The sequence below is a fragment of the Lytechinus variegatus genome, chromosome 7 (genome assembly GCF_018143015.1).
Source record: "Lytechinus variegatus isolate NC3 chromosome 7, Lvar_3.0, whole genome shotgun sequence".
NCBI classification, from domain to species: domain Eukaryota; kingdom Metazoa; phylum Echinodermata; class Echinoidea; order Temnopleuroida; family Toxopneustidae; genus Lytechinus; species Lytechinus variegatus.
Genome location: NC_054746.1, coordinates 18,882,039 through 18,905,104, shown reverse-complemented (window position 1 = coordinate 18,905,104; position 23,066 = coordinate 18,882,039). Strand labels below are relative to the sequence as shown.

At 35.9% G+C, this 23,066-nt stretch overlaps 1 protein-coding gene across 4 annotated transcripts in view; it reads left to right on the top strand.

Moving 5' to 3' along the window:
* LOC121418655 (nesprin-1-like) overlaps window positions 1-23,066 on the top strand; it is a 128,299-nt gene that overhangs the window by 79,759 nt on the left and 25,474 nt on the right. For 2 of the 4 annotated variants that reach the window (XM_041612637.1, XM_041612638.1), the window contains 20 exons: window positions 856-876; window positions 3,799-3,993; window positions 4,352-4,477; window positions 6,175-6,477; window positions 6,860-7,177; window positions 7,763-7,951; window positions 8,541-8,678; window positions 9,367-9,513; window positions 10,538-10,723; window positions 11,347-11,658; window positions 12,454-12,471; window positions 13,194-13,327; window positions 13,832-14,081; window positions 14,406-14,534; window positions 14,971-15,168; window positions 17,156-17,458; window positions 18,296-18,489; window positions 19,039-19,171; window positions 19,528-19,848; window positions 20,343-20,657. In XM_041612637.1, coding sequence (XP_041468571.1) covers window positions 856-876; window positions 3,799-3,993; window positions 4,352-4,477; window positions 6,175-6,477; window positions 6,860-7,177; window positions 7,763-7,951; window positions 8,541-8,678; window positions 9,367-9,513; window positions 10,538-10,723; window positions 11,347-11,658; window positions 12,454-12,471; window positions 13,194-13,327; window positions 13,832-14,081; window positions 14,406-14,534; window positions 14,971-15,168; window positions 17,156-17,458; window positions 18,296-18,489; window positions 19,039-19,171; window positions 19,528-19,848; window positions 20,343-20,657 — 3,930 coding nt within the window. The remainder of the gene's footprint in view (window positions 1-855; window positions 877-3,798; window positions 3,994-4,351; window positions 4,478-6,174; window positions 6,478-6,859; window positions 7,178-7,762; window positions 7,952-8,540; window positions 8,679-9,366; window positions 9,514-10,537; window positions 10,724-11,346; window positions 11,659-12,453; window positions 12,472-13,193; window positions 13,328-13,831; window positions 14,082-14,405; window positions 14,535-14,970; window positions 15,169-17,155; window positions 17,459-18,295; window positions 18,490-19,038; window positions 19,172-19,527; window positions 19,849-20,342; window positions 20,658-23,066) is intronic. The other 2 variants (XM_041612636.1, XM_041612635.1) reach the window with 2 other exon arrangements.

The following is a 23,066-nucleotide window of genomic DNA, read 5'->3' as shown; positions in this document are numbered from 1 at the left end:
ATTAATAAGGTAAATAAAAACGTTATTTACCACATATTTTGGTATTAGGATATGATTTCAATATAAGCAAGGTGAATATAACATTATTTACCATGTATTTTCTTATTTGGTTTAAAGTATAATGCTTTTAAGTTGTCCATATAATTGTCAAAATGCTTTAGCCCTGGACTGTGGCACGTGATTTGAATATGTAAACTATATGGTCACTACTAAAGTGCTACTAAATGCTCATATGAGTTATCCATGTAAGAAAACAATCCATGGAGTTTTCTTTTGTAAAGGCATAAACAATTGTTTTGCAAGGGAAACCAAATCTGTTTTAAGATTCCAATTTCTGCACAAGTTAGGGTTAGATTAAAGTACCAACTCGTTTTAAGTCGGTTAAATTCAAACAAATCTCCAGCTCAAAATTACCTGAATTTGAAAAGTGCAAGGTCAATCAGCATAGCCTCTTTATAAAAATTATCTTTCATGTAACTGCCTTCTAAAATAAATTGTTTGAAATGTGTTTTGACTGTAGAGACATTGCATAATTGTCAGTCAGACAATGTTTTAGACATGGTTAACATTCCTCAGTAAACAGAGAATACACACTCAGTCATAAAATGGAATCAGGGGCCTGTAACACAAAGCTTAGCAGTGATCGTAGAACATTTTTCTAAAACCGATTCCATTGACTACGATATACAATCAATCGTAAAAATCAAGCGTACGATTAATTGCTAACCTTTGTGCTATGGGATCCTGATGACACTGATGGGAAGGTTGTAAGGCCAGTAGCTGTTGGCGATAAGTCCATGTCTATACTATCATTAACATTTCTTGTGATTAATCTCTGTACCTTCACTCTCGTAGGAGGAAAGACTGAAGTTCCAGGTCAGGACCATTATTTCAGTTTCTTTGCTTCTCTTGCAGTCATTCCTTCTTGATAGATTTCTCTGTGCCTTTGATAGAAAAAGAAACACTTTAGGCTTTCATGCAATTTACATGTATCAAGTAAACGAACTCCTGTCTGCATCGTTCTATGCAGTGTGCACATTTGAAGATTTTGTTTAAAAGTTTCAGTACAGAATTGTTTGCAAGGTGGCGGTCATCTGTCTCATACTTTTTTCTTTTATTTGTTTGAATGTCAATTTTCTATTGTTATCAATCACTAATTCCTGATTTCATCTCCAAAGGGTCTATTTCTTCACCAGAAGATCTGGAGGTGGTCACAGTAACATAAATATGATTAATAATCCCAAATATATATCTTTGATTTTATTCAGTTGATGAATTTGAGTAGTGGTTCATTATCATGAAAATTATATATGGGTCAGTCACTGGCCATATTAACCATCTTATGCAAAAGTTTAAGACCATTCAAGCAGTTACACCAAATTAGACCAGTAAAATGATGCGTCATTTTCCAATTTACTATGTGGAGTCATGTGAAGATCCAGCGCAACAACGTAGTCACGTGTCAGACTCTGCGTGGCCAGGCCAGAAGAACGACCATGATTTTAGCTGGTGGTTTGTCTATTGTTTAGTAGTGGTTCAGGAAAAAAGTCATGATGTCATCATTTAGAAAAAATCTTATTGGCTGAAATGATCAAAATCACAGGAAGATTCGACATGTCAAATATCTGAGATTTTTCTGCAACAAGTCGGGTCGCAGCTGCAAAGCGTGGCTTAGTTTGGGCTGGGCTTAAGCTTGTAATGTAGTATACAGCATAGGCGGAACAGGAGGCTTAAGTTTTATAGAGCAACCAATGGGAGAGTGTTGCCTCATCCCCCACACACACACTCTTTCTTCTTGGACTTGCTACACTTTCAACTTTCACAACATAGTCACAGCTTACATTTACATACCAAAGATTTAGAACATTTTTTTTTACTGAGGTGAAAATTAGTAAAGGACAAATTAATTTGTATTCTAAACTATCTCACTGGAAGTGTGTGGAATTATAATTCTGGAAAAATTAAGAAAAATGATCTGCTGAGACTTGTCATGCTATGCAGAATATCTCGGTTTAGCAAAAGGCACCTGACACATTGATGTATGTCATCGTTTGTAATCCTGCTATATAGCAAGAAGCTTGATATTCCCTGCTTATCACTAATACCCCAAGATTTCATTCCATCTTCCTCCTGATTGTAATTGCCCCTCCTTCAACACTCTGCTCTTGCTTCCTGCATGTCTTTATGTTTCCTTCTGGAGGAAAGTTTCTTTGTATCTACATGTATGGGTATGCAGATAGGTCTACCTGTCGCCACTTTTCTAAAGCTGTTCGTATTCAAGTTAAGAGCAGCTTTAAGGATGTGGTGAACATTTCATATGCTCTAAATAATCACCAATGAACATTTAATGGTCAATATCATTTACCACAAGAAAGGATCACCAGTCATTCTTAAAGTTGCTCTTAACTTACGATCAGCTTTATGAAACGGCCCCCAGTTAATCACTTGTTTCATGCACCTTCTTTGTCTTCCATTTTCGCCCTTTATTCCTTTTCTATTTCTCATCATCCCTGTCTGTATTCCAAATTGCCAGTCCCCCTACATGTGTCTCTCCTTTTCTTTTTCTTACTCTTTCTCTCTGTCTCTCTGTATCCCTTGCTCTTTTCCTTTCCCCTGTCACTCACTACATTAATCTCCCTCCCCCCTTCATCTCATTCTGTATCTGTCTAACTCCTTTCTTTCCCTCCTATCACATAAATCAACAATGAATGTATTAATTTTCATACAGTTCAGTTTCTGCCACAATTCTACGTTTTCTTGCTGTTTAAGCTTTATTTGTTGGGCTGTTCTTGTTATTTTTATACACTTATTATTTTTTTTCTTATTTGAATTTTTAAAATCTGCTTTAAACCTGTATTCTGTAGATTGAACCACTTTGAATAGGAAATAGGATGAGGGTTGTATGGAACTTGTTTTTTTAATTTTTGTTTAATCTTTCTTTGTTGTGGGTGCTATACATCTCAGCAAAAATAGATATTCACACAAGTTATTATATTTATGGCGCATAACCATCGTGAACTAGTGAAAAAGCAAGTTGCATCTATTTCAGCATCTTATAGGGAGAATGATATTGTATTTTGCAGATCTGAATATACATGTAGTATAGATGACTTTGTATTAATGCATATATACATTCTCCCAAGTGATAATCAATACATACATTTTGTGATCCTCAAATACTGTACTTTGATACTTTAGAAAATAATATTCTAGTGTGTGATGAGGATAATGATACTCCCATCTTAAAGATTTGATGGCTCAGAAGTATGACTTTCAATGATCAACAGATTAATAGATTTGGATTAAAAACCCTGATCACTGCATTGCAGATCATAACACTCTACCAAGTCCCTTGGATAGGGGTTAGTGATTGTAGGTCCTCTTATCTATCCACTCATTCACTATTTCTGTAGAAGCATCTACACCGCCATGAAATATCTGCATAGTGCATGCATTGTATGTACTGAATAAATCATGGTGGGTTTTTTTTCCACTCATAAAATCATCAAGGACGTTCACTTTCCAAGTGATACAAAGAGAAATATATAAGCACAATAAAATCCCCTTAGGATAATAATACATATTTCTGCATTGAAACATACATAGATTACATGATCTTGGCGAGCCCTGTGGGTAATCTTTGGTAAGTTACAAAATTTTGTTAGCAGGTAAATGTTTATTAACCCATTATGTCCTATTTATGAGATAAACTAAGCTTGAGTAATGTATATTGGAAGTGTGCAATATACTGAAATCGGTGATGATCAATTTGTCGTTTTGGTTTTTTGCTTGCGACAGGTCTTAGAAAGCGAGGCAAGCGGGTGTGAGATGAAGTACAGGGACCTGGTACAGAAAGGAGAAGACCTCCTAGCTCTAGATCCTCATCTTCCAGGTATCGCACATGATATCAAGACCTTACAGGACAACTGGGAGGAGCTTCAGAGGTTGCTGGGCAACCGACGTAATCAACTCAACACTGCCAAGATATTACAGGTCAGCTATGTGAAGTTTACCTTTTTTTTCTTTTAACTAATTGATCTATTTTCAGAATACTCCCTTATGAAATGGTGCTTGGGGGTATGAATGTCTTTTGGATTGACTTCTCAATGAAAGTTTGTACACCACCTCACATTGTCTTGCATTTCTCTCTTTTCCCTCCTAATATCATGTATTTCATTCTTAAGACGGTTTACTGGATAATAAACAGACAGAAAGTCCTTTTAAGACTAGAGACAATGGTAACAATATTAAAATGATATGCAACATTTATATAGGGCTAAATGCTATTGTTGTAATAAAAGAAATGTAAATGATTAAAGATGCTTGTCTTTGTAATTTCATTGATTAATAGGAACAATATCACAAGATCCTTAAAGACTACATGGAGTTCCTTGACACAGCTGAGAGGAAGCTACAGAATAAAAACATCTCTGCTACTGATGTGGATGATCTTCATCAACAACTCCAAAAGCACAAGGTACGATATACACCATTCCCGTATTAAATCTTAGTCCTGTCTCACAAGTAGTTGTGATTGATCCAATCAGATGCAACTATGGATTGAAATCAGTATTGTTATTCCTCATCTAGGAAATGTATGCTATGTAACTTTGTTTTAAACACGGAGGAGGATTCTGATTGGTCAGAACCAGAATGAATGTAGAGATGTTCATCATTATATAGAGAACATTTTGAAAGGATTTATGCGTTTTAGGCGGTGATGTCATATGCATTGTAATTTGTAATGCAATTCCAATACCTAAAAACCTAGTCTTATTGTATACAGTCCTTTTGATACTTGTGGTTTCTTCTTGGATATATTTGACAGGCATGTAATGGTATCTGTATATTTATTGCACATGTAGATGTACATGGCATAATACAGTGGATTTTGAAAATAGGAATACATTATTTGCAATTAGTGGTTGATTTTTGTCTCACCTGCGAAGCAAAGTGAGACTATAGGCGCCGCTTTTCCGACGGCGACAGCGGCGGCGTCAACATCAAATCTTAACCTGAGGTTAAGTTTTTGAAATGACGTCATAACTTAGAAAGTATATGGACCTAGTTAATAAAACTTGGCCATAAGGTTAATCAAGTATTACTGAACATCCTATTAGAGTTTCATGTCACATGACCAAGGTCAAAGGTCATTTAGGGTCAATGAACTTAGACCATGTTGGAGGAATCAACATCGAAATCTTAACCTGAGGTTAAGTTTTTGAAATGTCATCATAACTTAGAAAATATATGGACCTAGTTCATGAAACTTGGACATAAGGTTAATCAAGTAACACTGAACATCCTGCATGAGTTTCACGTCACATGACCAAGGTCAAAGGTCATTTAGGGTCAATGAACTTTGGCCGAATTGGGGATATCTGTTGAATTCCCATCATAACTTTGAAAGTTTATGGATCTGATTCATGAAACTTGGACTTGATAGTAATCAAGCATCACTGAAAATTTTGTGCAAGTTTCAGGTCTCATGATTAAGGTCAAAGGTCATTTAGGGTCAATGAACTTTGGCCGAATCGGGGTATTTGTTGAATTACCATCATAACTTTGAAAGTTTATTGGTCTAGTTCATTAAACTTGGACATTAGAGTAATCAAGTATCACTGAACATCCTGTGCGCGTTTCAGGTCACATGACCAAGGTCAAAGGTCAATGAACTTTGGCCGAATTGGGTGTATCTGTTGAATTACCATCATAAATTTGAAAGTTTATGGATCTGATTCATGAAACTTGTACATAAGAGTAATCAAGTATCACTGAACATCCTGTTCGAGTTTCAGGTCACATGATCAAGGTCAAAGGTCATGTAAGGTCAATGAACTTTGGCCATGTTGGGGTTTTTTGTTGAATAACCATCATATCTCTGTAAGTTTATTGGTCTAGTTCATAAAAAGTGGACATAAGAGTAACCATGTATCACTGAACATCTTGTGCGAGTTAGAGTAGTATTCAAAGTCAGCACTGCTGCTATATTTAACCGTGTGATGCAGGTGAGACGGCCAGAGGCATTCCACTTGTTTCATAAATCAATTAACTGACCTTGGTGTCATTCTTCAGTGACCTGGCAACTCATCAAATTTTTGTATGGAATGCATTTGCGATTATGGGTTGATTATTTGATATATTAATTGCTTAAGTGATTTGAATTTGATATAGGAATTTTTCAGTGACCTGGACACCCACCACATCCTGATAGAATCCATTGCTCAGAAAGCCGACCCATTCACCCAGCAACTCTTCCATACCCAGCGGTCAGAGCTTGACCGTCGCAGCCAAGCCATCACAGTTCAGTCTGCAGAGCGAGGCCAGACCTTGGATGGATTGGTCAGTGATTGGCGTGACCTTGATAACAGTCTTACAGAGTTGAGTAGTTGGCTCGGGTCTATTGAAGCTCAGGTACCGAGTGGGATCAACGATGATACTCAGGAAAATGTGCAGAAAGCCATTCATAAATATCAGGTAATGGTCCATCCTAGAAAAAAATTTAACATTGTTTAAGTGAATTGAAGTGAAGCACAAAGTCACAATTACAATACATAATTTATCACTGCTGACTGCCAACTGCAAAGTTCATCTCCTTGAAGATTGTTCGTTATTTTGTTTGCTTGAATCCTGTCAGTATTTTTAATGATCCACCTCCTTAACCCTCACTGAGTCATTATATGGGCACAGCTTAATACGCACGTGTATTATGAAATGCACAAATGCCATTTCCTGGTTTTTAAAAGTTGAATAAGGCCAAGCTGTAACCATTTATTATCTTATTCTATTGTCTACTTAACTTTAATCAATTTCATTTGAAACTGACTTACCAAATTATTATTTTGTTCTTTATTCCCAGGCAATGAAACGACTACTTGAGGGCAGACAACCGTCGCTGCATCAGATAGAATCCAGTGCCCAGGCTCTTCTTCAAAGCCTCACATCACCACAGCTAGACAAACGTCTGGCTTCACTCCATGACCAGTGGTCATCGGTCAATCAACGGGTCAAGAATGACCTAGCCTCCTGGACTGCTCTCTTGGAGGAGTGGAGAATGTTTGAAGAGGAATCTTCAGAGCTGATACCTTGGTTGAGGAATGTTACTGATCACATGGCTACATTCAAGGATAAGGATCACACCACAAAACCTATCTCAGATCAACTTGAAGAGTTCTCTGTAAGTAAAGCTCTCAATCTTTCATTTTATAACAATGCCATATCATTTCATCAGTATTTTTATATCTAATAGATGGCTCTGGGACTTTCAATAAAGTGAAAATGTCCCCATAACAAAATGGGGAATCTATTCTTATTTTGGTGGCAGCGATGGGATTATTCCTCACTTATAAGATTGTTTTCTCACTCTAATGTGATCTGATCAATATGTTATTACTTAAATGTTATGATTTTGTAGAATCCCTTAGCTTTATTGAAAAGCCCTGGGTGAACGAACATGTCAATGAAACAAAATCTGCTTATGCCAAATAATGTTAAATACTGGAAAGATTTTGAAAATGTGTACAATATTAGAAAGAAGTTTATTACATTTGATGATTCTGTTAATTACTGTGTTACAACTAATGATTGGCGCATATGCATTCAATTTAAGCAATTGCTACTATTGTATTGATGTGACAAATTACTCACCCAAAGGTGAGAGATGTAATTCCCGTCTCTCTTGCCAAATCAAGTACGATTTGATCCTGCTTTGATAAGTATTTCTGTAAATTAGTGATTTTGAATATCTATTCCAAATATCTAGAAACTTCAAAAAGATATAGAAACCCACACACCTCAAAAGGTATCAACGTGCAATCATGGCAACCATCTATTGAAATTGAAGCAGCTCAACACCCCTCCAATCAGGGAGAAGCTCTCATGCATTGAGTCTCATTGGACAGACATTCAAAATGAACTACCTCAGCTCCAGGAAGACTTGCATCAATCTCAGGTTGGTTTCTGACATCCTCATCCCCGTGTCTGTTTCCAGCTTGCTTAATAGACTATATTTGCTTTATGTTATTCTGCATCCCGATGCTTTATTCATAAAAGGGAATTATTCAAATCAACAGCTTAAAGCAATATACTACTTACATTTTGGTTAGATAAAGTCAGTTGGGCAGAGGGTAAGTTTTGTTGACTTAAATTACACAGGTAGATTTCAGTTAGAATATTCACGGTGCTATTGTATTGTAATCATATGGTCATATCTTTTTTATATACCTCCTTATGATTCTACCATTCCCAAATAGTTTAGAGAGGTAAATATGATTTCCACTGCTGCAATATTGAGTTTTAATATAATGTAATATTCAAAGCTGTATTTTTGTCAGAAATTCTGGATAATTACCTTCTTTTTTGAAGTATTACTTGAGAATCCATAGTTTTGCAAAAAGCAAATTTTGGATGGGAAACTCTTGCAAACTTGGTGGTATCATCTTCTTATTGGATCCCTGAGAAGAAAAAAATTATTTGGGTCTAGGAGTGCTATACGGTCAATTTTATTTGAGAATGAATTAAAAATGCTCTTTTTATTGCAGATGGAGTTGCTTCCTTCAAGACAAGCTTTAAATGAATTAATGCTATGGATGGATAATCTAGAATCAGCATTAGATTCCTACAAACATAAAATATACACAAGCAGCGATGATGTAGAAGATGCCGTACAAGTGTACAAGGTATGTAGCCATTGACTAGAGCATGTGCATTAGAAACGGAAGTACATGTAGGAGCCTCTTTCTAAATGATTTGTTACTGTGACAGAAAACTGAAATTAAATGCATCTTCAGTAATCATGCAATTTCGATTTTCAACAAAGCAGAAATGAGCATTTGAGACATCTTTTTTTTTTAAGTTCTAATGCAAATTTTTCTCCTACTTGTGTACAACATACGGCAAAAACATAATTCCAAACACCTAGCTGTTTTTTACACAGGGGTCAAGCCAATAAATTTACATATAAAAATCAATAATTCAAATAAAAATAAAGACTGGAAATTTGTCATAGCTCTTGAAGAAAGAAAAAAAAAATCAAATCATAGGCATTGACCATTATTATCCTATCTTTTGCATTCTTAACACACACAGAATACACATGCATGTTTCACTATTCGTTTAACCTTTAAAACATTAATTTTTTAATTATCAAATTGCCATTACTTGACATTTTTCCAAACCAACTTTGAATATTCCAGCAGCCATGCATTTAATAATACACAGGATAAGAGTTAACTGAAAGCAAAGATGGCAACAAAATAACGAAAGTGAGATGTAATAAAATAGAAGAATTTCGTACATTTTAAATGTCCACATTCTAAGTTTATATTCACATGCATTGACTCTTGATAATTTGTTATCTTTTAACAGGGTTACAAGGTAGACTTGTCATGTCATCTTCTGACTGTTGAGTTTGTCAATCAATCCATTCTTCAAATGAGTCAGGATATTGAGAGTCGGAGAGGAGATAAAACAGACTTTGCTGAAAAACTTGGTACCATGAACCAGAGGTGGCAGGTATGAACTGAAATATTATCATTTCAGGGGAGCATTCATTTCATGAAACAAATGGTCAATTTGCAATAAAAATAAAGTAAGCTACTGCAAATCCTTGCATCTGATTGACTCAGATAAATTAGTATACAAATAGGGAATACGCATGAGTGTGATGGTGTGAGATTTCGCAAGAGGTGAAAGAAAGATGCTCTATTCAATGAGGCGTTAGCCAAGTTGAATAGAGTGTCTCTTTCGACGAATGCGAAATCTCGCACCATTGCACGAATAAGAATATTCGCTTTTTGTGTTGTACAACGCCTCAGAGTTTAGCGAAAATATGAAAGATACAAAGAGTTTTTCCCTGCAGTAATCTATGAAAAAGGCAGCAAAAATATTGAAAGCAAAGAGAAAAATCCCACTAGCGCACATGACCTCGGGCAGCATTGCGCATTTAGCCAGCAGGCTGTACGTGTATTTCACCTTCATTTTCTACTGAGCGCAATGAACTGGATGTTTGACATTCTGCCTCCCATTTGCTTGCGTACAAAGAGCTCATGAGGCGTTGTACAATCTGTGTAAATTCTGACAATTTGCTTCAAGAAACGCTTCGTAGGAGGTTATTTGTACAGTGGGGTTCCTGTAACAGACTTTTGTAACATAGATTTGCTTTGATACACATACATTTTATAAAGTAATGGGAAATGTGTTATATGATAATCTTTTGATTTTTATCAGAAGATGAGAATATATATTTGTTGCCTATCTATGATAATTTTTAATCCTAGCAACATATTTATGTGAAGGATTTTGTAAAAAGATCTGGATTAAGAATCAAGATGTTTTTGAGCAGTTCAGTACTCAAGTTTATATCATTCAATAATGCTCTTGAAAATTTCCTGTAATGTCCTTGATGATAGCAATATTTTAAACCTAAACAGTATAAATATAGGATCATGCTGGAAAGTCTACAGTGCTAAAGAGTGTGTATATCAATTTATAGATGACCATTCATAAAAGTCTGAAACCCAAATATTTGATATTACAGGCCTTAAACGGAAGAGTTGGTGAAGAGACTAAAGTACTGGAACTCCTCCTTCAGCGCTGGAAGGCCTTCGACAAACAGGTCACAGAGACCAATAGTGCACTTAAAGATCAAGAGGACAAAATCAAACTCTTTGATGGACCCATCGGCAGAGAGGCTAGTGTCAAAGAGGCACTTCGTACCTGTCAGGTATGTATACTCAATCAATCTTTTACACCATTTCTCTTGTCATCATTGTTGAAAGAGTTGTAGTAGAGGTGGTCATGAAAATGTTGATGAGATGGAATACAATTACAGTGATTGTAGTTAACAGACTTTTATGACAAAAATAATAGAGATGAAAATTATACTATTTTGATGATGCAGATGATGATTGTATTGTATTGTATTTATTTTCCGTCAATTAAAAATTACAACAACGATAGATATATTTACAGTTACAAAGAAACGATCATTAAAAAGACGGAGGGATTGCCCTACTCAGCGTTGATAACATATCAACGCTGTTTTACAGAGGGGTCCCTTACATAGATATACATGTAAATATAACACAGGAAAAGACAAACTAATCGACTTACGATAAAGACGTTTACAAAATGTGAAAAGGTAAAAAATGATGATGAAGGTGAGGACGATTTTGGTGGTGGTGATGATGGTAATGATGATCTGTGATGATATGTCAATCCTGTTTCTAATAGTTTCAATGTGTTATAGTTAGGAGATTTCCCAGCATATTGTATATTCCATTTCTGTGGAGGGAAGTGAATGTTATGCCTAAATGCGTGTATCATTGTCATGTGCTGCATTTACAGGCTATTGAGGAGCACCTCAAGAGCAAAGCCAGCGAGCTTCATCAACTGAAGGCCACAGCCCACTCCCTTACCTCAGACCAAGACTCCATCAAGAAAACCCTCCAGCCACTGGTCAATCGTCAGACTGCCCTCCAACGTCTGGTCAAGCACCTGAAAGCTGACCAGGTCACTGCCTTGGAGCAGTGGTCTCTCTACCAAGAGACACTGACCGCTGTCCAGCAAGCACTCGGCAAGGCAGAGTACACCCTGAGCAGAGGGAATGTTGTCATGGGCACAGTGGAATCTCTCCAAGTCCAAACTACTAAACTCAGGGTAAGTACCTAACATGTTTTTAAATTGTGCTTAGTATTGACCTCTGAATGCTTTCCTCAGTGAGTATTCAAATGTTTCTTGACCATTTGTATTAGTGTTGCCTCTCTACTGTTCATGACAAGAAAAGAAAAATTGGACTTGTGGTCATCTAAAACTGTCTGATGAAGAATTGTTAGTCATAGTGTCAGAGTGTTCTATTAGACAGCAGGGGAGCAGTTCAATATACAAATAGTAATTTTCATTGACAACTGTTACAACTGCTACTGAAATCTTTGCATCTGGCTCAAAACAAATCACTATTTGCTTTGTAAAATGCTCTTCTGTAATTGACAAGACATTTGGCCATTAAACCAAAGCTGGTTCTATGATGGTATGTTGTTCTGCTCAAGCAATGTTTGTTGTTTTCTTGTCCTGCATTATGCCATAAGTATTGTTTGCAAGATATTGGATATGAATATGGGAAATGAATTTTACTCAATGATATGTGAAGGATGGCTATCTAATGAAAACCAAATTAAATACTATTTCATTCATTTTTGGAATGGTTTTATTTGATGTGTCAAATGTTTGCATTGTGTATCTTTTCATTCATTATAAGATTAATTCTATTTAAAAAAAAAACATTTGCAACGTGATTTGTGTGAGAAGATAATACATTGCACTGCCTGTGCCCAGCTTTATAGCATGAACTCTGTTGTCAAATAGGTATATCGTATTGCTTAATGTATATTATTTTGCTTTATTTTCTGTTACCCTTGTTATCACTTTCCCCTACCCATTCATGGAATATCACAGGAATTCCTATCATTAAAGGTGACATTCTCTAATAATTTGAATGCAGTTCACTTTTCCAGTTGTATTTCTTCTGGTATTTCATTATTGCTGATGGTATCTTCCATTTCTGACTTTCATCATTGCTAATCCCAATTTCTGTAACAAAGACTTGACATTTCCTTTCGCTGTCAATCTTGTTTGCAGTGTGTGATGCAGTTGGCAAGCCATAGTTTCACAGGATCAAAATTATGCTTATGGCTGCATTTTCAAAAATGAAAATTGAATTTAAACAAATAATGCAATCTTTGCTTCTTCCATCCAACTGAAAGAAAAGTTAATTTTGGTTGACTAATGTCTACTTTAAAGATATGCTACATTAATTTTTGAGGAATATATGTCAATCTCACATTATATATTTACAAAGATATTAGTGTATGTCGATACTGACATAAATTACTGCACGTTATTCAATTTGCTGTGATCCTACAAATTTTTAATTGTTTTGCTGTGCATTTGTTAAGTGTCTCTACTCAGATTTTGTTAAATTTTTCAAGAATATTATCAGCTCTTGTATATGTACTAGAAACTGTGTCTGTTTCAAAATGAAATTATCAAATACATGAAATGCTTATGTCTAATACAACCCTCCTATAGAACAGCTACACGATGCTTGTATCAATATGCAGGGTTATGTGAATATCCATAAGTGGTTCAACATAAAGCTTGATAGTAACATTCTCTTTTCTCTGTTTATGTCATAGGGAGTACAATTAGAATTGAGATCTAGCATTGGCCAGCTAAACACTCTTTGTAAGCTAGCTGACCAACTACAAAGGACATGCATTCCAGAGATCAGTGAGGAGCTTGACAAAACAGTCCAGAACATTTCCTCAAGGTATTCATCACTTTCATAGCTTTATATATTGATAATGATACTAATCACAAGATATGTGTTGCACTTTTTTCCAAACAATTCAAAGCAACAGAGTTTTATTTCTTGGCTCGAGCTGCCATTTCTTCAGTAGTACTTAGGGAGCATAGATTCAGTTCAATTGATTTATCAAGGAACATGTTACAGGTAATAAGATTTGATTGCAGGAGACCTATGGTACTATGGCGCAACAGTGTTTGGTCTAATTACATCAATGACAGTTGCATAGGAATTGTCAATGTTTGATTGGCTGTTGGGCAGTAAACTGTGGTTTTTCCTGGAGTTGAAGAAGAGTAAGACTGTGATATCATTATTATTTTTTGTACATTTTTAGAAAACGCACAATGCCCCCACGTACACCAGATTCTGGATGGTGCTACTAGTCACAGAAAAAGAAAATACCAGTGGCAGTATGTTAGAAGGATTTTATAAATAGATTACAAATTTCCGCTGTTTTTATTTCAATAGGTGGAGCAAAGCAGAAGATGAGCTCAGGTCCAACATCAATTTATTTGAGAAGGCCACATTGCTATGGCAACAGTTTGAAGACAGACACAGTGAGATTGAGCAGTTCCTTGAAAACAAGGAGACCTTGAGCAAGGAGTGCATGCAGGGAACGAAAGAAGATGAGAAAGTATTGGCTGGTAAGGAGATGGAAGAAGGACCAACGGAAGAAGAGATGGAACAGGAGAGGATAGAGAGATGCACAAAATGTCAGGTATGATAGTCTTTAATCAACTATGCTTATTATTTTGTTCAAGTTTAGCCCAACTCACATGTTACTATCTAACTGAGTTGCAACAACTGAGTAAGATGAGAGAAAGGACATGCGATCCACATCTTGCTTTTAAACTACCCTTTTATTTGTGTTGATATTGAATCAAAATGCAGTACCATTTGATCTGGTTGTAGAGATTTGCTTTTTCAAATCTGTCCTATTTCTCCATTGAAATGTATTTAAGTAGCAATGTTTACGGTTGTATTTTCCCATCTTTACTATATGTTTTGAGTGCAGCTAACTTATTTTTCTTTTCTCTTACAGGAGATCCTTGTTGATGTTGAAAGCTACCCTGTAGCAACTGGTCTAGGAACCTTAGTCAATCAGCTTGTCAGATACATGGACTCTAGTACATCAAGCAATATTACCTCAAGGACAAAAGTACTACAACAGGTCAGGAACTATTTTGATAGACACCATTAAGAGGAAAGCAAATTGGATGAACCAGTGTCTTAATTTACTGTTGCAAATTTTACTTCTGGGGGGTGTTTCACAGAGTTAAGTGTGACTTAAAAAGTCTTAAGAATGTCCAGTTGCATGCGGTATAAACAAATCACTGCATTGGTCAAATCATTCTCAGAGGAAATGCTCTACCGCATAAATGAGCTTGTATGTTTAATATCATTTACACATTGGCCCTAATTATGACTTTAAGTCACCCTTACATCTTTGTGAAACACCCCCCCCCCCCTGGTCTGTATATTTCATACATTTCGGTGTGTCACATATACAGTGTGTCATTTATCCACTCTGATTCATTACATGCTACTGTCATATAAAAGATGCATATCAGACCATCTTATTCCCATGTTTATGTTTATACCTGCAGCGTCTAGACACCTTACAGCAATCATTACAAAGACATATCAAGATGGAGGAGATAGACATCCAGAATCAGAGACAGTTCCGGGAGAAGACCAAGGAATTACTAGAATGGCTTGAGGAAGTCAAAGACACCCTCAACATGGAAGAACCTAATAGATCATCAGATGAACATACTATTAAAGACAGGATGGATAAACTCAAGGTTCGTTATGTGAGCTTAAAATATCTGAATAATATAAACCAGGTCCGTTGATGCATAGGTTTGAGATGGATTGGAAATATGAAAGAACAACACTAATTCGTTTGTCAATATGTTGAAGAAAATGATCATGCCACAATGATCCTGATTTGCCTATGCCATTTAGCGTTTGATATCAATCTTTTGTGTCTTATGGCTCAGAACATTATGCATTCAGACAAAGGATTAAAATTGGAAGATGTTGGAATATCACAGTGAGTCAATGTTTATGGTTTATTTTGCTATTGAACTGATATGTTTCATTTCATCTGAAGGCTAAGAGTAGTTTCTTGACATTGGCAGTCCAGGAAAAGACCAATTGATCTACTCTCAGAGAGTAAGAGATGAAAACTCAAACACATATTTGTTTCATGCAAATTTGTTTGTCCTTTTGGGAGGCAATCATCACCTAAAGCATTATAATTCAAAGCTAAAAAGTGACGCACACTTTTCCATCCCTTGTTATTCAGATAATATTTTGTCTTTTATCTCCTCCAGTGTTATTCATAAATCCTCCCACATTGATTTTTGTCTCACCTGCGAAGCAAAGTGAGACTATAGGCGCCGCTTTTCCGACGGCGACGGCGGCGGCGGCGGCGGCGGCGTCAACATCAAATCTTAACCTGAGGTTAAGTTTTTGAAATGTCATCATAACTTAGAAAGTATATGGACCTAGTTAATGAAACTTGGCCATAAGGTTAATCAAGTATTACTGAATATCCTATTAGAGTTTCATGTCACATGACCAAGGTCAAAGGTCATTTAGGGTCAATGAACTTAGACCATGTTGGAGGATTCAACATCGAAATCTTAACCTGAGGTTAAGTTTTTGAAATGTCATCATAACTTAGAAAATATATGGACCTAGTTCATGAAACTTGGACATAAGGTTAATCAAGTATCACTGAACATCCTGCCTGAGTTTCACGTCACATGACCAAGGTCAAAGGTCATTTAGGGTCAATGAACTTTGGCCGAATTGGGGATATCTGTCGAATTCCCATCATAACTTTGAAAGTTTATGGATCTGATTCATGAAACTTAGACATAATAGTAATCAAGCATCACTGAAAATTTTGTGCAAGTTTCAGGTCTCATGATTAAGGTCAAAGGTCATTTAGGGTCAATGAACTTTGGCCGAATCGGGGGGTATCTGTTGAATTACCATCATAACTTTGAAAGTTTATTGGTCTAGTTCGTTAAACTTGGACATTAGAGTAATCAAGTATCACTGAACATCGTGTGCGCGTTTCAGGTCACATGACCAAGGTCAAAGGTCAATGAACTTTGGCCGAATTGGGTGTATCTGTTGAATTACCATCATAACTTTGAAAGTTTATGGATCTGATTCATGAAACTTGTACATAAGAGTAATCAAGTATCACTGAACATCCTGTTTGAGTTTCAGGTCACATGATCAAGGTCAAAGGTCATTTAGGGTCAATGAACTTTGGCCGAATCGGGGTATCTGTTGAATTACCATCATAACTTTGAAAGTTTATTGGTCTAGTTCGTTAAACTTGGACATTAGAGTAATCAAGTATCACTGAACATCCTGTGCGCGTTTCAGGTCACATGACCAAGGTCAAAGGTCAATGAACTTTGGCCGAATTGGGTGTATCTGTTGAATAACCATCATATCTCTGTAAGTTTATTGGTCTAGTTCATAAAAAGTGGACATAAGAGTAACCATGTATCACTGAACATCTTGTGCAAGTTAGAGTAGTATTCAAAGTCAGCACTGCTGCTATATTGAACTGCGTGATGCAGGTGAGACGGCCAGAGGCATTCCACTTGTTAATTATTTTATCTTCTTTAACATTCTTGAAGATATTCCATGAATGGTTGTGAAAATGTGTACCTCATGTAAGAAGGTAATCAATTGAAAATGATTTCTTTTGAGATTACAAATAATAGCATTTTAATTCTTATTGTGCCGACTCTCTTTCAGTTACTACTTGTTGACTTCACTGAGAGACAGCCCCATGTGAATGCTCTGAATGAGATAGGATATCGTATCAGCCTCGACAGATACAACTCAGGTCACCTAGCAACGCTCAACGACTGGTGGAACAAGCTCTATACCAGGCTCTCAGAGAAATACCGCTACCTTCAGGGAGTGCTCCTTCAGCAGCAAAACTTTGCTCAGAAATGCAAATCCTGGATGAAGTTCCTTGCAGACACAGAGCAGAGCCTTGCTGTTGACATTGCCGGTAGCTACGATGAGTTGCTGGAGCAACAGAAAGTCTATGAGGTGAGTTTTTTTTTCATTTTCATTATAATTTGCATGGGTATTACTCCAGAAATATGACAATAGCACTGTAAAAACTGTATTTTGAAATGCATCAAGGACAGTTGCCCCTGTTATAACATATGTAACAACAGTTGTCATGTCATAGATGTTGGTAAAGTAATTTTGTCATCTGTCTTTGGAACATATATTTGGAACTTCTTGTGTGGAGTTTCCAGTTGCATTTGTTTCTTTGCGGATATTACCCTTCTGCATACAAAGTCATATGAAGGTGGTATGTTACATTGTTTGTGAATTTGTCTGCAAATGTGTCTTTGTAATTCAAAGGATACATCAAATGATATTATGCATTTACAGGTACTTTCTCTGTAGACATAAGAGCTTGCAATTTCTCATGAAAATTGGCACCTTCTGGTCATTTCAATGTCTTGGGTTTTTTATCCCACTGCTGCCACCATTCCTTTTATATTCAAGACAATGCTCTCCTTGATATAAGTAAACAAAATGCAAGTTATGAATTCAACTGCAATACTCGTCTTCCATGATCACGAGGCTATTTGCATCACTGTCTGAAGATAAAGAATATCACATGGAATCACCCTTATTGATATAAGATCAGATTTGTAGTAAGGTTAGTGTCTTGTACATTTACATGTTATGTTATATCATGAAGTGATAGTTCATCCATGGGGTCTCTGAAAGGTCCCTTCTCTTCATATCGAAATGAAATGAACAACAGAAACTTTCCAGAAAAAATGTTTTCCATTGATGCTTGTACTGTCCACTCTGACTTGAATACAAAATATTAAAATGTGTTTACATATGCATTTTCTAATGCAGCTGTTCGAGGCAGACATCTTCAACCGTCAGCAAATCCTGTTTTCCATCATCAGCGATGGTCAACGGATGATTCATGATGGGGAGGTCGATGACCCCGATGAATTCCATACTAAACTAGCCCAGCTGAGTGACCAATGGCAGAGTGTCATCAGGAGGGCGAGCCAGAGGAAAGAGATCATTGACCGCAACATCAGGTAAGAAGAAAAGTCAAAGATAAGATGATTAGAGATAAAGTACAAGGTCTTTAAGACACTGTCACACTTAACATGTACTGTATGAATTGTATGTAATTTGCGATTATAGGAATCAGTTTTGGTGTCTCTCTAGGCAGGTGGCTGCTATAGGGAGGTGACCACTAAACCATGTGTGACTGTATACCAAACTCCCCTTTCCTAGTCTACATGCTGCCAAAGTTCTATGTTGTTGAAGTTTTTCTTTCTTGAAATGAAATGCTGATGTTCCAAATTGGAATCAGGGGCATAATCCAATGCAGTAATGAGCTGTACTCAATGAAGTTGTCATCATGTTAAAATTATCTCACACTCTTTCTCAGCCAATGAAAGCTCCTAAATTTAAAAGCTTATGAATAACTTATACTTTATAACAAATTTGATGATGTTTTCATAATTTATGGTAATCATAAGTTCAGACAAATTGTGTCTGTATATATTCAATTGCTGTACTTAAACTGTATGGTTACTTTGCTGACCAAATGCTTTGACCTGAATTGTATTGTGACACAGGGACTGGCAGTCCTACAGGACATCATTAGCCAAGATGAATGAATGGTTCCGAGATATGGAGGCTGAGGTGACAGGTTATCGGATCACTACATCCCCTCTCCAAGTACTCAGAGGACTCCATGAACAGACAAAGGTAATGATTGTGATGGTGTTGGTAATGTTGATGATGTAAATAATGGTAATGGTATGATAGTTATGTTGGCTGCAGTATTAAGGATAATCGTGATAATGATAGATTAACAAGAAGAATAGTAAGTAGGAGGGAGGAAAGAAGGTGAGTAGGAAGGAGCAGAGTTTATATAAGCTTGACATATTCAAAGCATGTTATGAAAGTTTTCATCCAGATTTGTCATACATTCGTTCTTGAAAGTACTCAGTAGATTGTGATTGCCATTGCTGATGAAAATATTACTCTATGTCCCTCTCTCTTTCTCTCATTTGTATACTGCTATTTATCTGGAAACAAATTATTTCATTTATTCATCTCAGATGACTCAAAAGTTGGTTAGTGTTCAAGAAGGCAGCTACCTCTCCCTCAACGAAGCCGGCAAATCCCTTCTTCGGAATTCCGACAGACTTGCTGGTGATGACCTCCGCAACCAGCTGATGGAGATCCAGAACCGTTGGCACTGGTTGACCAGTCGGCTTAGGAAACAGGACAACAAGCTAGCAGAGATTCTTGGTGGATGGGAGGAGGGAGAGAGTATTATTGATGATCTTCAGTCCTGGCTTAGAGAAGCACATGGCATGTTGGATAAACAGCTACCAACGCAGTATGAAGAACTGCAGAGAGAACTCCAAAGATGCAAGGTGAGTTGGTTATTATAATGTAGCATTGCTAATGATAATGACTATAAAAATGAGATCAACAGAAAAGAATAAAAGCGACAGCAATAGGTAGGCCTATACTGGCATCAGAGTGAGTTATGCATAACATTTCACTGTCTTATCTGTGCAAGTGAGTCTGACCATGATAACCATATGTTTAGATAATTTAAGATTTGAATTTTCATTGGCACTTTTAGCCTTGGTGTAGTTTAAAATTTTAGTACCAAAAGTTAGATATGTCTTGAACCTTGCTGCTCTTTCAGTCCAAATGGTCAATTATGCAAAGGTCATAGCTGATCCTTATTGTCTCCAAAACATTTCTATTGATTATTTTGTATGAAGGATAAACTATTACATTGCTATTCTTTAGGACATCAAATTGATTAGTTGTATCTGGTAAATTTGGAGTTTGATACATTTTTTTATTGTATGTTATTGATAATTAATGCTGCTTTTTCTTTTCCTTGATTGTGCAGGAGACGGAGAATGGTTTTGGTAACACCAAGGGTAAACTTAAGATCCTGTACGAGAGGGAGAGTCAGTTATGCCCCTCAGTCAGTCCTGATGACATGTCTGTCCTCCATGAGCGCATTGTCCTTCTAACCAAACAGCTTGATGAAGTGCACCATCAGGTCTGTCAACGTAAACAGCGAATCACAGACAAGCTTAATGAATGGACAGCTTTCACTGATAAATATAAGGAATTCTCCGATTGGCTGACTGAGATGGAGATGAAGGTGTCACAAAATGGAGAGAACAGCATTGAAGATCTGCTACAGAGGCTTCAAGGGGTGAGTTCTCTTCTTTTTTGTTATTATGAAGAGTTTTCTTCCAACAAAGCTCTTTCCAATTTGATAACTTCTAAGAATAACACTTTGTTTTTCACTTTTCATACAGGCATCTCTCAGTGAGTGACATTGGACGGTTCAATATTATTTCAAAATTTTAGGTTAAAATTAAAGAGTACTTAAAAGTGATTGACTTAAGTAGCTTTATTACATTCTCCCATTAAACTCTTCAAATGTAGGAGGAAGAAACATTACTCTTTTATCATTTTATTTAAAGGAAAGGATATAAGGGGCCAAAAAAGACATTTTGAATATGTAGCATATATGCTTGGAGTGTAGATTTGATGATCAATTAGCAATAATTCCAACTATCTCCTGTTGCCAATATTTTATGATTTTGTTCTAGGAAACCATTTTAAGATTTGCAAATTACCCTTTCATAAAAATTCGATTTTTGCCACCTTTGTCCTAAATTCTTGAATATTTATGTAATTTTTTATAGATATAAATACCTCATCATAAAATAGATTTAATGCCCCCTGGGGCCTGTTGCATAAAACTTTTGCCATAAAAAAACTCTGGCAAATTTTTTGCCGTAGTTTTTTTATGTGTAATTTTCAATGGCATAATTTTGTTTTCCTTAGTTTTTTTATGGCAAAAGTTTTATGCAACGGGTCCCTGGTGTAATAGATTCAAGATTCATATTTGTTGGATGTAATATTTTTGTCAACAGAGGGAGTACTTGTAAAAGATATATCCATGGTTATTTTGTGCTGCATAAAGTCACTGCATTGTCTACTATTAGGAAATCAATTCAGTCATTCTTGCTACTTGTAGTAACAAGTAAATTCTTTGAAAATACAAATATTCTTTGCCTATTTGTGTATATGTTTATTTATCATGTCAAATTTCAATTCATTTATAAGTATCAAAATAATTAAATTATGTGGAGGTTTTTAAACACAATGCATAACTTTACATAAAGCTCAATATCAATTATATAACCTTTAAAGTTATCCAATTTATTCATGCATAATTCTTATCATATTCAACACACTTTTAATGACATGATTATGTTATTTGATGAGATTATTGGTAATATTTTTTTATCTTTCATTGCCATATGTGAAAAAAAGATATTCCCGTAGTATATTTTGCATTCGGAGCTGATAAGAAATGTCAGCATAATGCTACCTCCAAGTACCAGACAAACCAATTTAATCCGTAATGTAACTAAACTTCACAAAACAAAGAGACTGAGGGGTAGAGAGATATATACAGATAGAGAGATGTGGGACATGGTGAGGGAAAGAGAGATAGAGATAGGGAAATAGAAAGAGAGGTGGTGAGAGGGAGAGAGAGATAACAAATTGATAACTTGATTATGTAATCACGATAAAAATATACTTGAGACAGAATCATTCATGCTAGCTACAGTACCAGCAGTAGTGCATAATAATATTACACAATGGATATCCCAATCATGATGTGAATTAGGTTGATTTTCAAAATGAATTTGAAGTGGAATTATAGGTCTCTTCACCTTTGCATGTTTTTTGTAAATAGGTTATGTAATCCTGATGATTGTACTTGAGACAGAATTCTTAATAGTTGTTATAGAATTGCCAGCAGTAGTGTTATAGGGTCTATTATCACTCTGAATTTGAAGACAAAATTTCAATTCTCACCACTGCATGCTTGTGGTAGTGATTCCAAGATAGTCATGATATTGATTCATAACAGTCAAACTTTTGTTCGTCTTTGGTAATAACTCCTCTTTAATCTTTAAATTGCTCTATGGACGATTCAGCATGTTGAAGGATGTACGGCTTCTTGAAGTAAGTTAGAATATTCAAAGATTTTTTTTAGCCATATTTGAACATACATTGAGAGAGGGGGTAAGGGGAAAGAGAAAGAGGGAGTAAAACTTTTCAACAAATTTATTCATTCAATCTTAACAATTCTCTATCATCCTTTTTGAAGTGAATTGTATATTACTGACAATAAGTGATCATCAAAAATTTGTACATGGGATCAAATAAATTTGTTGGAAAAGGCTTACCCATTTTGACAGACATGGTACTTTCTCTTTATTTTAATCTGACATGTAATCTCATCTTTCATCTTAGTATCAAACTTTTGCTCTTGATTATACTTTGTGTTTTAGTGATAAATTGTTATAGTGAACTTTTTTCACACCTGCCACTTTTTAATTCATGAGTAAAACTCAGTCACTGATGAGTTCATGACAGTTGCATTAGTCTAGGGTTTGTAGTATGTTTCAGCAAGGCCTAGTTTCAACAAATATGATGGATATTGTCTCAATCAAATTTTACAACTGCAAAATATGAAATGAAAATGGAGTTACATTTTATATGTAGTTTCAGTTTATATGACATTGTTTGAATATAG